The sequence below is a fragment of the Thamnophis elegans genome, chromosome 16, assembly GCF_009769535.1.
Source record: "Thamnophis elegans isolate rThaEle1 chromosome 16, rThaEle1.pri, whole genome shotgun sequence".
NCBI lineage: Eukaryota > Metazoa > Chordata > Lepidosauria > Squamata > Colubridae > Thamnophis > Thamnophis elegans.
The window spans coordinates 26,082,499-26,096,097 of NC_045556.1; the positions used below are offsets into that span (position 1 = coordinate 26,082,499).

The 13,599-nt window shown below is 43.8% G+C and overlaps 2 protein-coding genes across 5 annotated transcripts in view; one reads left to right on the forward strand and one right to left on the reverse strand.

Annotated features, from left to right (window-relative positions):
- Positions 1–9,653: 9,653 nt before the first annotated feature.
- BRD3OS (BRD3 opposite strand) lies at positions 9,654–12,173 on the forward strand. Its single transcript, XM_032232845.1, has 2 exons — positions 9,654–9,737; positions 9,847–12,173. The coding sequence occupies exon 2, from the start codon at positions 9,911–9,913 to the stop codon at positions 10,163–10,165; it is 255 nt and encodes an 84-aa protein (XP_032088736.1). The 5' UTR covers positions 9,654–9,737; positions 9,847–9,910; the 3' UTR covers positions 10,166–12,173.
- The window catches only part of BRD3 (bromodomain containing 3), a 28,997-nt gene continuing 27,261 nt past the window's right edge, over positions 11,864–13,599 (reverse strand). For all 4 annotated transcript variants that reach the window (XM_032232842.1, XM_032232844.1, XM_032232841.1 and 1 more), the window contains one exon: positions 11,864–13,517. In XM_032232842.1, the coding sequence (XP_032088733.1) occupies positions 13,399–13,517 (119 nt within the window). In that variant the 3' untranslated portion in view covers positions 11,864–13,398. The remainder of the gene's footprint in view (positions 13,518–13,599) is intronic.

The window sequence follows — 13,599 nt, forward strand, 5'->3', positions numbered from 1 at the left end:
CCATCCATTATTCCTTGTTTGGCCTTAAGGCATTTTGGAAAATAGCTTGTTTCCCCCACACACACACATACTCTGTGCAGTTGCTCAAATATGATCCTTCTCTTTGTTAGACTAGCCATGCCCAGTTCCTGCAACCGTTCATCGTATGTTTTAGCCTCCAGTCCCCTAATCCTCTTGGTTGCTCTTCTCTGCACTTTTTCTAGAGTCTCAACATCTTTTTTACAGTCTGGTGACCAAAACTGGATGCAGTACTCTAGGTGTAACCTTATTAAGGCTTTGTAGAGTGGTAGTAGCACCTCCCTTGATCTTTTTTTTTTTTAAACAGAACTTTTTTATTTTTCTTAAAAAAAAAACACAAATATGTCATCATTTGTCAATCATTAAGACATTGAAGTACAATTTTTTTTTGTTGTGTGTACCCCTCCCTCCCTCCACCCCCCCACCCCCCCCTCCTCCTTCCCCCCCCCGACTTCCCAGAACCCGTACACGGTATGGATTTTTAACTAACACAGTCTAAAATCTATTGAGAAAAAAGAAATAAAGAAATTAATGACATTCTAGATTGACCTTAGCTTCTTCTTACTGAACTGACTTTTAACAGTTTAAATCATTTCTGATCTTAAGCATAGGCTAACTGGAATTTCTTAGTCCCGTATTTATTTTGTATATAGTCAATCCATTTTTTCCAGTCTCGTTTATATATCTCATTTGAATGATCTTTGAGATATGCCGATATTTTAGCCATCTCGGCTAAGTTTGTTACTTTCAATGTCCATTCTTGGATTGTAGGCAAGTCTTCCTTCTTCCAATATTGCGCCACCAACAGTCTTGCTGCAGTTATCAGGTGCAGAATCAAATTGGTCTCTACCACTGTAAAGTCAGTACATATACCTAGTAAAAATAACTGAGGAATAAACTTTATCCTTCTTTTAAAAACATTTTGCATGACCCACCATATTTTTATCCAAAATGCCTTAACCTTTTGGCAGGTCCACCATATATGATAATATGTAGCGTCGAGAGAACCACACCTCCAACATTTAGGCTGTACATTCGGATACATAGAAGCCAACTTTTTAGGATCTAAATGCCATCTATAGAACATCTTGTAAAAATTTTCTCTCAGATTTTGAGCTTGTGTAAATTTCACATTTCTTACCCAGATTCTTTCCCATGTATCCAACATTATTGGTTCCTCAATATTTTGAGCCCATTTTATCATACAATCTTTAACTAATTCTGTTTCCGAATCCATCTGTATTAATACATTATATATCCTCTTTATATGCATTAAGCTTTGATCTCTTATTTGTTTAAACAGATTATCCTCAACTTGGATAAAACCAATTTTTTGATCTATTTTCCACCTAGCCTGTAATTGCCCATACTGGAACCATGTTTGAACTACCTTCTCCTCTTTTAATACCTCTAAAGATTTTAATTGTAATACCCCCCTTTCCGAGGTAAGAAGCTGTCTGTAAGTAATTCTGTCCTGTTTTTGTGCTGTATTCATATTTTCAATTGCGTGTCTAGGAATTGCCCACATGGGTATCTTGTCATTTAATTTATATTGGTATTTCTTCCAAACCCGCAATAAAGCATTTCTTAAAATATGACTTTTAAAATTCTTATCCAATTTTTTGTTGAATAACAGGTAAGCATGCCAACCAAATACCAGATCGTGTCCCTCAATATTCAATATTCTATCATTGGTTAAATGAGTCCAATCACTAATTACAGATAATGCCACTGCATCATAATATAGTTTTAAATTAGGTAGTTTCAAACCTCCTCTCTCACGTACATCTTGCATTATTTTCATCTTTACCCTCGGCTTCTTTCCTGCCCACACAAATTTGTTGATACCCTTCTGCCATTCTAAAAGGTTCGCATCTTTTTTAAGTATAGGTAACATTTGGAAAAGAAATAAAAATTTTGGTAAAATGTTCATTTTCACTGCCGCTATCCTACCCAGCAAAGATAAGTGCAATTTCTCCCATTTTTTCATCTCTGTCTGTATGCTATGCCAAAGTGGTTCATAATTATGCTTATATAATTTCCCATTTGAAGTTAAAATGTTAACTCCAAGATATTTGACTTTTTTAACTACCTCACATCCTAGCATCACTCCTAATTCTTCCTTTTGTTTAATATTCATATTTATAGCTAATATTTTGGTTTTTCCTAAGTTTATTTTAAAGCCCGACACTTGACCATATTGATTAATCGTATTCATTAAAACCATACTGGATTCCTGCGGTTGTTCCAATATTATGACCAAATCATCCGCAAAAGCGCGGACTCTATATTCTTGCTGCCTAATCTTGATCCCTTTTAAACCATCCAAGCCCCGTATTTTATTCAACAATACTTCCAAAGTTATAATAAACAATAATGGGGACAAAGGACAGCCCTGTCTTGTACCTTTTCCAATTTGAAAAGAGTCTGTTAAACTTCCATTGACTATGATTTGTGCTGTTTGCTGTTGGTATATTGCTTTAATTGACTGTAAAAAATTATCTCCTATCTGCATTTTTTGCAGTATCTTCAGCAGAAATTGCCAGTTAACTCGATCAAAGGCCTTCTCAGCATCCAAAAATATAAACGCAGCAGGGATCTGGTTGTTCTTTCCCAAATATTCTAATGCATTAATAATTAATCTAACATTACTTTTCATCTGTCTCCCTTGTATAAAACCTGTTTGGTCCGTATGTATCAATTGTTGAATGACCAACATTAACCTATTTGCTAATATTTTAGTAAAAATTTTATAATCTACATTCAGTAATGAAATAGGTCTATAATTTTTGGGTTGAGTAGTATCTTGATCTTCTTTGGGTATCAAAAATATAAACGCTGTCTTCCAAGATGGAGGGACTTTACCTTCCGTTTGAATCATATTAAATAATTCTCTAAGAGGTTCTACCATTTCTAACTGTAAGTTTTTATAGTAAACCGCTGTCAAGCCATCTGCACCTGGTGCTTTCCCTGACTTTAATTGCTTAATTACCTGCAGGATTTCCCCCGAGGTTATTGGTTGATTCAATTTTTGCCTGTGTTCTTCTCTAACTGAAGGTATTTTCTCTTTGTCTAAATATTTGTCTATGTCTAAACCATTAATTTTATCCCCTTTATACAGTTCTGTAAAAAATTCCCAGAAAGCCTTTTGAATCTCTTCCTGTTGAAACACCTCCTTCCCTCTATAAATCAGTTTAGATATATTTCGAGTTTTCCTTTTTTTCCTAATCTGATAAGCTAACCATCTGCCAGGTTTGTTTGCATTACAAAAAGTATTGTGTTTTGCATATAATAAATTAGTAGCTACCTGGTCAGAGATCAACATGTCAAATTGAGATTTTAATATGTTAATAGCTTCCTTAACCTTTGTATCGTCTGGGTTCATTGTTAACTCCAGCTCTTTTCTCTTAATTTCCTCTTCCAGTTCTGTTCGTTTTAACCCTTGCTTATTTCTATGTGTTTTATTTATATTCATCAAAACTCCTCTCATATACGCTTTGCTTGCGTCCCATACAAATTCCATAGATGTACCCTTATTCATATTCAAAACAAAATATTCAGATAGTAATTTTTTACAATCATTAATATACTTTTCATATCTAAATAAGTTTTCATTCAATCTCCAAGACCTTCTTGCCTGCACTACCCTTCCCGACTCCATCCAAACTGGGTTATGGTCCGAAAGGACCCTAGCTGCAATCTTTGTTTTCTTGACCCTAGAAAGCAAATCATTAGTGGTTAGAATAAAATCAATCCTTGAGAGGGATTGATGCCTGTCCGAGAAGAAAGTGAAGTCATATTCCTCTGCATTTCTTTCTCGCCAAATATCTCTCAATTCAAAATCATCCATAATGTCAAGAAAGATTTGGGTAACTTTGCTCGCATCTTGGTATTTAGGCGGGAAATCTTCTTATCTCTCTTAGTGTCTATCACTCCATTCCAGTCACCCAATAGTATACAGGAACTATAGTCCCACTGTACTAATTTAGCATGAAGATTTCTATAGAATCTATCTTGCTGTTGATTTGGAGCATAAATTCCCAAAAGTAATGTCTTTTTCCCTTCTAAGATTAAGTCTAAAGCAATATATCTTCCGAAGGGATCTGCTTCTATTAATTCAGCTTTCATATCTTTTCTTAAGTATACAACTATACCATTCTTCTTTTCCATAGCAGAAGCTGCAAAATGTTGACCAAGTTTTGAGTTGATCAAATATTTTTGATCAGTTGACTTGATATGAGTTTCTTGCAAACAAATTACATCGTTCTTAAACTGTTTGAGATAATGAAATATTTTCTTCCTCTTCTGTGGAGAGTTCAGTCCGTTGACATTCCATGTTAAAATCTTAGTTGTCATCTTTGGTTGGTTGAAGCATTTTTAGAGCTTCCTGCACGGCCTGTTTAACCTTAGGTCTAGCTCCTCCCACTGCTTCCAGATTTGTTATTGTAGTTCCTTGATCGATGGCCGATGATTGTTGATGCTGTTGCTTTTTAGCTTGTTTCTCCATACGTCTAGTAGTCATGCGGCTAGGTCTTGGTTCCATAGCACCTTGCACTTCTAGAGAAGAGAGATGCTCCATCTTGTCTGGTGGTTGTGTAATTTGCTGTCTATCCTGTCCTTCTTGTGGTCTTTCTCTAGGTCCAGATGGTGCAGGGTGTCCGGCCTTCAATATATTATAATAAAAATCTCGGGCTTTCCATACAGAGTTGAGGCGGTACCTTTGCTTATCAAATGTAAATATGATGCCAAATGGTGCATCCCATCTATACTGTATCTGACGATTTCTGAGTTCTTCGACCAAAAAAGCGTAGTCTCTCCTGGCTCTTAACATTTGAGGTGGTATCTCTTTCAAAACAGCCAGGTCTTGACCGCCAATTTGAAGCTTAGTGTTATAAGACGCTTGCAGTACCATATTTCTAAGCTCTCTTGTAGTAAAATATATAACGATGTCTCGAGGAAGCTGCTTCTGCTTTGCCAGCCAGGAGTTAACACGGTAAGCTTTGTCAATTTGCCAGTCTTGGTTGGTCCCTGGTCTTCCCATCAGGTGGTCAAAAGCTTCCGATAGGATCTGTTTCAGGTTCTCCTGTTTCTCCTCACGCAGCCCCCTTACTCTTAATGCGAACTCCATTTGTCGGTACTGTATCATAATAATTTCTTTTTCAGCATTTTCCACTTTTTGTTCCACCACCTCTGTTTTCAATGTCAAGTTAGCATTGGCATCATTAAGAACCTCTAGAGTATCTTCCACTCCAGAAATATGTTCTGTTAATACAGTTACAAGACTCAGCATGTCGTCTCTAATTTTATCAACCTTAGCCTCAAATTTCTCATACAGCTCCTGTTTAAGTCCTTTTATTTCACTTTTAATTTCTTCTTTCATTTCTTTTATTTCCTCTTTTCTCTCCTCTCTATTATCTCTAAATTTATCTTCCATTTTAATTGTCTGTGCATTAAGAGCCTCGCTTAGATTACTCAGGAAAAATTCTTTCGTTAACACATCCCCAGCAGGGGGCGTAGGAAGCGGAGGCTGCAGCTTTGTGCCAGGCACTGAGGATGTGCCCCTGGAAGTAGAGGGTGATGACTTCAAGTTAATATTTGGTTTTGAGGCCATTTCAAAATTTATCTGCCTGCAGTTAATAAAACTCTATTGCCTGAATATGCAGCTTTAAGTAAAGAGGCTTTTATTTTGAAGTTTAAGGCTTGGCAAAACTTTCAGTGAGTAAACATTATAACAAGACCGTTCAGCAGATTCATCACCATTTAACTTCCAGATAAGCAAGGTTAATGAAGGAGTAAAATTCTTCTATTGTGAAACCAAAACATATGATAAGCAATCTCTTTTGTTTTGAATTCTTGTGAGGATTAGCAAAAAGTGTTCGTTATTACCGGAGAAACCAGCCTGCTCGGCGCCATTTTAAAAGCCTCTAAGTAAATAATTTTTCGGAGGAGAAAAAGAAAAGAAGCTAAAATGTTGATAAACAATTATTGTCCACGCAGTAAACGGATTCAGCTCGTGATAAGATTAAATCAAACAAAACTTTGAGCAGAGTGGGGGAGACCTACTTTGTCCTGCACAAGGCAGTTTGAAGTTCCCAGCACGGACAGCCGTTCTGCCTTGGGCTAGCCCCCCTTTCCTTGCAAGCACAAAAGCTGCAAAAATCGAAGAGCATTTGCCAGCAAAACAGTTTCTTCTTTCCTTCTTGCCTGAAGGATAAGAAAACCTGATAAGACGTCAGATGGAAGATCCTCTAAACAGGTATGTAGCCAGGAATTCGGAGGCAGCTGATTTTTTGCTGCCACCACCAGCAGGCTCCTCCCAGGAAGCCGCACCTCCCTTGATCTTGATTCTATCCCTCTGTTAATGCAATTTAGGATTGCGTTGACTTAATTATAGTGCTGATTTTTATAAAGTTTTAAATGGATTAAGCTGCCCAGAATTGGGCAGCATATAAATTTAATTTAAAAAAATTAAGCATTCAAATAGACATGAATTACAACTCTGAAATTGGCTATAAGGAATTAACGTTGAAATCAAATTGATCCTTTCCGTGATAAATGTATCTTATATGTTTATATCTGGAAACTGACTAAAGATCTTTAAACATTGGACATGAGAGGACATGAGAAGGAAATACAGGTATTCCTTGACTTACAACAGTTCATCTAGTAACTGCTCAGAGTGACAGGGGCACTGAAGAAAGTGACTCATGACTGTTTTCACATGACTGTTTGCAGTCACAGGATCAAAATTCAAGCACTTGGCACTTGCTTCCTATTGATGATGGTTGCAGGTGTGGGGTCACTTTTTGAGACTTGACAAGCAAAGTTAGTGTGAAAGCCAGGTTCACTTAACAACCGTATTTATAACTTCAAAATAGCAGCAATTCAGTTAACAAATGTGGTAAGAAAGGCTGTAAAATGGGGCAAAGCTCACTCAACAATCCGACAGGCCCTCAAGTATTGGCAGAGAGTTATTATGTCCCCCCCCCCCACCATCCTTCTCTTTTATAGGATAGACATCCCAAGTTCCCTGAACTGTCCATCGTACCTTTCATCCTCCAGACTCCTAATCACCTTTGTGGCTCTTCTCTGCTCTCTTTCTAGGGCCTCAGCATCTTCTCTTGTATCTTGGTGAGAAGAACAACACACTGGGTTGTGTAGAGCCGTATTATCACTTCTTGTGATCGTGATGCCTCCCTCTGTGGATGCGCCCCAGCCTGCACTGGCTTTTTGAGCAGCTGCATACTTAAGTGATGGTCTATCGGGACATGCGGATCCTCCTCACAGGCACCCATGTCCAGCAAGTCTTATCTTGACACCATTGACCTGCATCTTGTTGGACCGGACCCAATGCTAAACTCTGCATTGGCTATTCTCCCCAGTCTATGTCATTGCAAATTTGTTGAGTTCCCCATCTATTTCCCTCGCCCAAATCACTGATGGAAATTTTGAAGTGTACTGGACTGGACCTAAGACAGAACCTTGGGCTGCCCCACTGAAGGCTTCACCCACCCAGTAGATGTAGTCCCATTGGGGATATGCCGAGTGTGGTTGGTCAGCCAATTGTGGATCCATCATGCCATTTGATGAAGAGCCATCAATCTTCAGACGATATTCAGCTCTGCACCAGCTGATGGGAGGTGATTCTGAGCGCTTGGCTTAAACCTATAAAGCCCAAATGGCTTGGCACTTTCAGCTCTGCCTCTCCCAGCCAGATTCAACAGTTTGTTTGGGGGAAATGAAGGGACCCAAAATATAGGTATTTCTCCTCTGGAATCTCCCCTCCCCAAGGGTGGGACTGATTCTCCTGAGGCAGCCTCCACCTAGTTATTCTTGGAGGGCCTAGCAATGAAGCATCTTACGGAAAGCTTGTTTCTTCTCTTAATGTAACTTTAATTTACTGTAACACTTTACTGTTGTATTTTATCATTGTTATAAATCACCAACGGCAGTAAATTGGGATTATATGTATATGTATATGTGAATGTTTACATGTTATGTGCAATTAAACCATGGCAACATCTAATGTTTGTGTAGTATTATTTTCAGCAGACTGTGTTTGTCTATTGTTGTGACTTAGATGAAGTTCAGAGCACATTTTATGACCAATTCATGCAAAACTCCATGTAATCCCAAGGGGTTCACATACTTTTTCTTGCAACTGTATGTATGTATGTATATATATGTATGTATGTGTATGTATATATATATGTATGTATGTATGTATGTGTATACAACACATATGTAACAAAAAGGCAACAGTAAAAATATTGGGTTTCTGTCTGGATGGTCTCTTGTGACGAGCCGATGGACAGAGAATGGAAGTAGTGAACTTCCTCCCATATTTGGGTGTACCAAATATGGGAGGAAGTTCACTACTTCCATTCTCTGTCCATCGGCTCATCACAAGAGACCATCCAGACAGAAACCCAATATTTTTACTGTTGCCTTTTTGTTACATATGTGTTGTATTTGTGCTGATAAATAAAGCTAAATAGCTTGAAATAGATCTATACTAGTCTCCCTTTATACAACGGGATAGATATATATATGCTTAAGATGAAACTAATTCGTGAAAGATGCATTTTCTTTAAAAGGCTGTCCTATCTACCTTTTTATGCCGGAGATCAAGAAATCTGAAGGTACCTTAATATACAGTATACCATTTGATATTATACTCTCTGTTCTATACCACTTGAATATTCTTAATACTGTTAATATGGTTTCAGTAAGGAAGTTATGATTTAAAGAGGTTAGTACTATATGTTGTGAAATGATATTCCTAGAATTTACAATGTATCTATTTATGAAGAACTCTGGATCTCCCATGCTTGGATTCCCGCAAAAAATGCATTCTTGGGAACAGAAAAAGGCCAAAACAAGCGCAGCTGCCTGGAAACGGCCCCCAAATTGGCCACTTATCAACCAAGGGAAGGAGCAAACAACAGGATCCCATCTAACCAAAGGTTTCATAGGCAATTAACAAAATGAGCTGTGTTCGTTTTCAAACATATCACGGTGTTTTATGTAGCTGTTATCTGCATTTTTCTGTATCTAGATTCTATATCTTGACCAAAACATTATTTTAAGGAGAGGAAACAGTTCAAGCAATTATAAAGGAAAGCCACCGAATTTAATACTCATTTGGTGTAGACTTTTCTGGCAGGATATATGATGGTGCACTGAAAAGTTCCATCTTCTCAGATGCTCCCAATGAAAGAACTCCATTTCTCTTTTTGGTTCCTATTGAAATAAACTCATCATTTTTTTCTTCAAACAGCGAAAAGATTGTCTTCTTTTCTTGAAGATTTTCCATTTCTATTCCACCTTAGGCATTGAAAACTCCGCATCGATGCCCAACATTCCGAAAAGCCAATGCCTGCAGCTCCTAACGCGATGCCTCCTCCCCTCCCCCCTCGGATCCTCCTTGGTTGCAGAATTCCTGGTGTCCCATTGATACGATTGCCCCATTTGGAGGAAGCTTTGGGCTTTCTGGACTGCAGCGCCGTCTTCCCTCTCCGCCCGCGGAACCCTGGGCAGAGCCGCCTCCTCTCCCGCGCGCTGCCCGGCGGCGAGGCGGGGGCGGCAACGGCCGGAGCGCCGCCCTTCTCCGCCCTGCGTAGCGAGGAGACGCGCCGACGCCGAAGGAGGCCGGGGGGGGGGCAGCCTCTGCGGGAGCCGCGCCGATCGCCCGCCGGCCGCTGCTTGCCGGAGGCCAGGTAGGGCGGGCAGGGTCGCGGGCGGGTCCGGGGGAGGAGAGCTGCAGCTGGCCGCGGCTTGGCTGCTCCGGGCCCTCCGCCACCCGCTCCCCCCTTTCCTTCCTTCCAGGCGGCCGTCAAGGGGCTTCTGCCCGCCGCCCAGGGGAGCCAGCGAGCCGCGCGGGCGGAGGGCTATGTCGGCGCGGCCGCCGCTGGCCGAGAAGGCGCTGTCCGAGGGTTACGGCCGCCTGCGCTACCGGGACGCCTCGTTGCTCATCTGGCAGCAGCAGCAGCGGCAACTGGAGAGCCGCCCGCCCGCCACCTATCTGAGCCGCAGCCGCAGCACCTGGTACGCCCAGTACGGCAACCAGGCCATCCTGGTGCGCGACCGGAGCAAGCTGGAGGGCGCCCGCGACACCGGCCAGTCCCGCTTCTGCGCCCTGATGTGACCCGGCGTCTCTCCGGATGACCCTCGGGCCGGAACGCGGCCTCTGGAGCCAAGGAAACACCTGGAGGACACTTGGACGACTCTTCATGCTTTTGGCCTCGGCTTCAAGTGGCCGGCTGTTCCACCGGCTGACGGCGTGCGGTAGCAGAAGCTCCTCCTGACCTACCGCTTGAAGCCTTTGGAGGGGGCCGGTTCTGCTGTCCTGATGGAGTCAAGGCTATGGGTGAGCTGAGGGGAGGTCGACTGCTGAAGGAAAGAGGGAGCCCATTGGGCAGCTCAGGTTCCTCCTCTATTTTACAAAGAGCCCCCTAAAGTGACTCCCTTTGTGCCTGGATCTTTCCAGAAAATTGGAAGAAAGAAGCCACCCTTCCCCATTCCCCAGAGGCCCTTCCTGACCTCCCTAATGGGATGGCTGAGACTGATGGGAGCTGTAGTCCACCCAGATTGGGTGAAGCAGAGATAGAAACTTAACCCACTTTCCTGCGGACCTGAGGCTGAAAGTTTCCTCTTGGACCACTAGGCCAATCAATTTGGGCCCAATCCTCTGCCCAAAGCCTTGCTCTGGTTTTTTTTTGAACCCAGGACAAGCTGGGTGGTGTTGCTTCTGGGGGGAGGGTGGGTGACAAGCAGATTCTACACGACTCGGGGGAGGGGGCTCCCCTGGCTTCCTCCACTGGGCAGGATGGAGCTACTCCAGAGCCCCCTCCCCAGCTTCCTTCTGGGGTCCAGCATGGTGTTGATTCCGGGAGGCTCTGATGGAAGCCCTCCTCCCCCTTGTGCTTCTTGAACACTGGGCTGGCTTCTCTGCTGGGGTGGGCAAAACCCGCTTGCTGAAATCTGGCCTGGAGCCTGGGGAGGGAGGGTTGTTCACCCCAAGGCCTGCCAGGATCCCTCCAAGGGTTTCAGTAGCAACATCTCCTCCACATTCTTGGCTTTGGCCACAGTGTGCCCCATTGACCGAGCCCCAGGTTGCTGCTCCAAATCTCAAGCAGACTTTTGCCTAGCTCAGGACTGTGGCAAAGAAGCCAGCGGGCCTTCGATGCCGTGTTCGTATTGACCAGCTGGGAGAAGCCGCAGAGAAAAGGAGACGCTTGACGGGGAGCTCTCGGTCCCATGAATTGAGGCAGGTGGCACCGGGAGGCCAAACTATTTTCCGGGTGACGTAATTGGCTGGGCTGTCCAGGAGCCCCTTTAAGCACCATTTCCATGTTCTGGGCGCATTTCCTTGGCACTGGCGCAGACACCGTTATGATGCTCAGGGATCCTCAGCCTCTGCTCTGTGCCGTCACTGTACAGCTCCCTGCATCTGATGGGAGAATCAAGTTTGAATCCCTCCAGTTCTGGGAAGCAGCCCTTGCAAATATGGGCAGCCGGCCTTCTTTGGCCAACCTCAGCTGCTGCTCTTCATGCGTATTTTACCGTTGGTACACAGTGGTCGGCCCTTTCCCCTTCCTTGTGTGATGCCAGCGAAGACCCCGAAGGAGCGAGTTTTAAAAGTGCACCAGACAACATTAAGTATGTTTCCTTTTAAATAAAGTCTAACTCGGCAAACACTTCTGCTCCCAGGGCTGTTATGGTGTCAAGTACAGAAGTGGCATCTGCTCTGAAATGGGTCTTTGTTGCTTTATTTTTTTTTCCAAACTGTTCTACTTTAAAACAAGATACAGAGAAAAAGACGGACATGGGAGAAGACTAGGAATATACAAATAAAACATGCTTTATCTGGAAGTTACCAATACCTGTAAGTCCAAAGTCTATACAAAAAGAAACCCAAAGAATCCCAAACAATCCCATTCCCCCAAACTGAATCCACATACAAGGAATAAGCACCAGAACAGGAAACTATCAAAGGTCCATAGCACCTGTTGGTTAAAAAGTCAAAATACATTTAAATTAAAAGGATTCCCAATTTTCTTTGTCAGAGCTTAGTTTTAAAAACAACACAAACCTACATTTTGTCTGCTGCTGCTCTTCAAAACGCAGGATACATTTTTTTTAAGTGACCACTGGAGTTAATAAATAAAGTATTTCTATGTACATGAAAAAGGGTAACTCGATTCCGGGTGCGTCGTGGGCAGAGTGCAGGTCTCCAGGGCAGGCTGGAGGGAAAAAAAAGCTTCTAAAAAAGGGATGAACCTTACAAAAACATCGCTTGCCCACCCCTCCCCCAAAGCATATTCTCCCACCATGCCTTGAGGTAAAAGTTTTGATTATTTGGAAACCTGCACTCGCACGACACACACCTTCTGGCAAGGGGGAAGCCCGTACTGCAGTTTGGCTGGGGCCACTGCCTCGGGGTGCCTGCTCTCGGGTCGCCTCGCCATGGATCTGGCAACCCCTTCGCTCTCAGAGAAGCTGCCCGATGCCAGGATCAGAATGGAAGCCCAGGTCCCACTGGGTATTGGGAGACCCCGAGCAACGGGGCTTAACAGGCTCCCTCTGCCCAAAGGCCCAGGGGCCAGGCCTGCCCACCTTGCCAAGGGGGGGTTGGGCAACCCCTTGCTAGGCCCAGGCTGCACCCACTGCCCTCAACAGGCGGCCACCTCTGGAGAAGTTTTTGCAACCGGAACATGAATCTATATATTGATTAAAAAAAGGTAAAAGAAATATCTAAAAAGGTACGCTTTAAAAAACAATCCACAGTACATGAGCTTTTTCCCTCTTATCTATAAAAAAAGATTAGGATCTTCATCTCAATGGAGGGGGGGGGGGAAGCTGCTGCCAGGCTGGAGGAGGGGGGGGCGGCAGACCAGCAGAAGATTAGAACATTCACGCCGGCCGGCCGGCCTTGGGAGCTCTGGCCCCTCCCACTGCAGTACCATTCACCGAGGTGCAACCCCCACATCTCCCCCCCCCCGCCTTCAGAGAGGACCGTCCCTCTGGCCTGGCCAAGGGAGCCCCCAGGAAGGGCAGAGTTGCTCCCCCACCGGGCTTTGGCCACAGCGGGAGGGGGCCAGTGTCTCTGTTGAGTCCTCCTTCAGCATTTCGGCATCTCGGGTTTAAAAAGGGGGGGGGGGTTAGAGACGTTAAGAGAGGCAAATTCTTTTGCCTCCGAGTCTAGTCAGGCGTTTGACCTAATAAAAGCAGGAGGAGGAAACCCTTCAGAGGAGTCCTTCAAAATGGCTGCAAAAGACTGGAGGACGCAGACTCGGTCACGATGGAAGAGAGGAACCGCTGAAAAGACACAGCCGGGGAACGAGATGCCAGTCCGGACAGGCGCTCGGCCCCCCCTAATCATTCGGAGTCGCTGCTGTCCGAGCTGGAGCCGCTGGAGCTGGAGCTCCCTGACTCGGAGCTGCTGCTGCTGCTCAGGTGAGACGGACCGCCGGATGGCGCCAAGGAGCCCGATTTGTCTAGCCAGAAAAGGAGCAGAAGCGAGTGGTCAGCTGAGCTCAGCTTTGGCAGGGCAGCTCCCTCCCCAGCCTCCCTACCTCC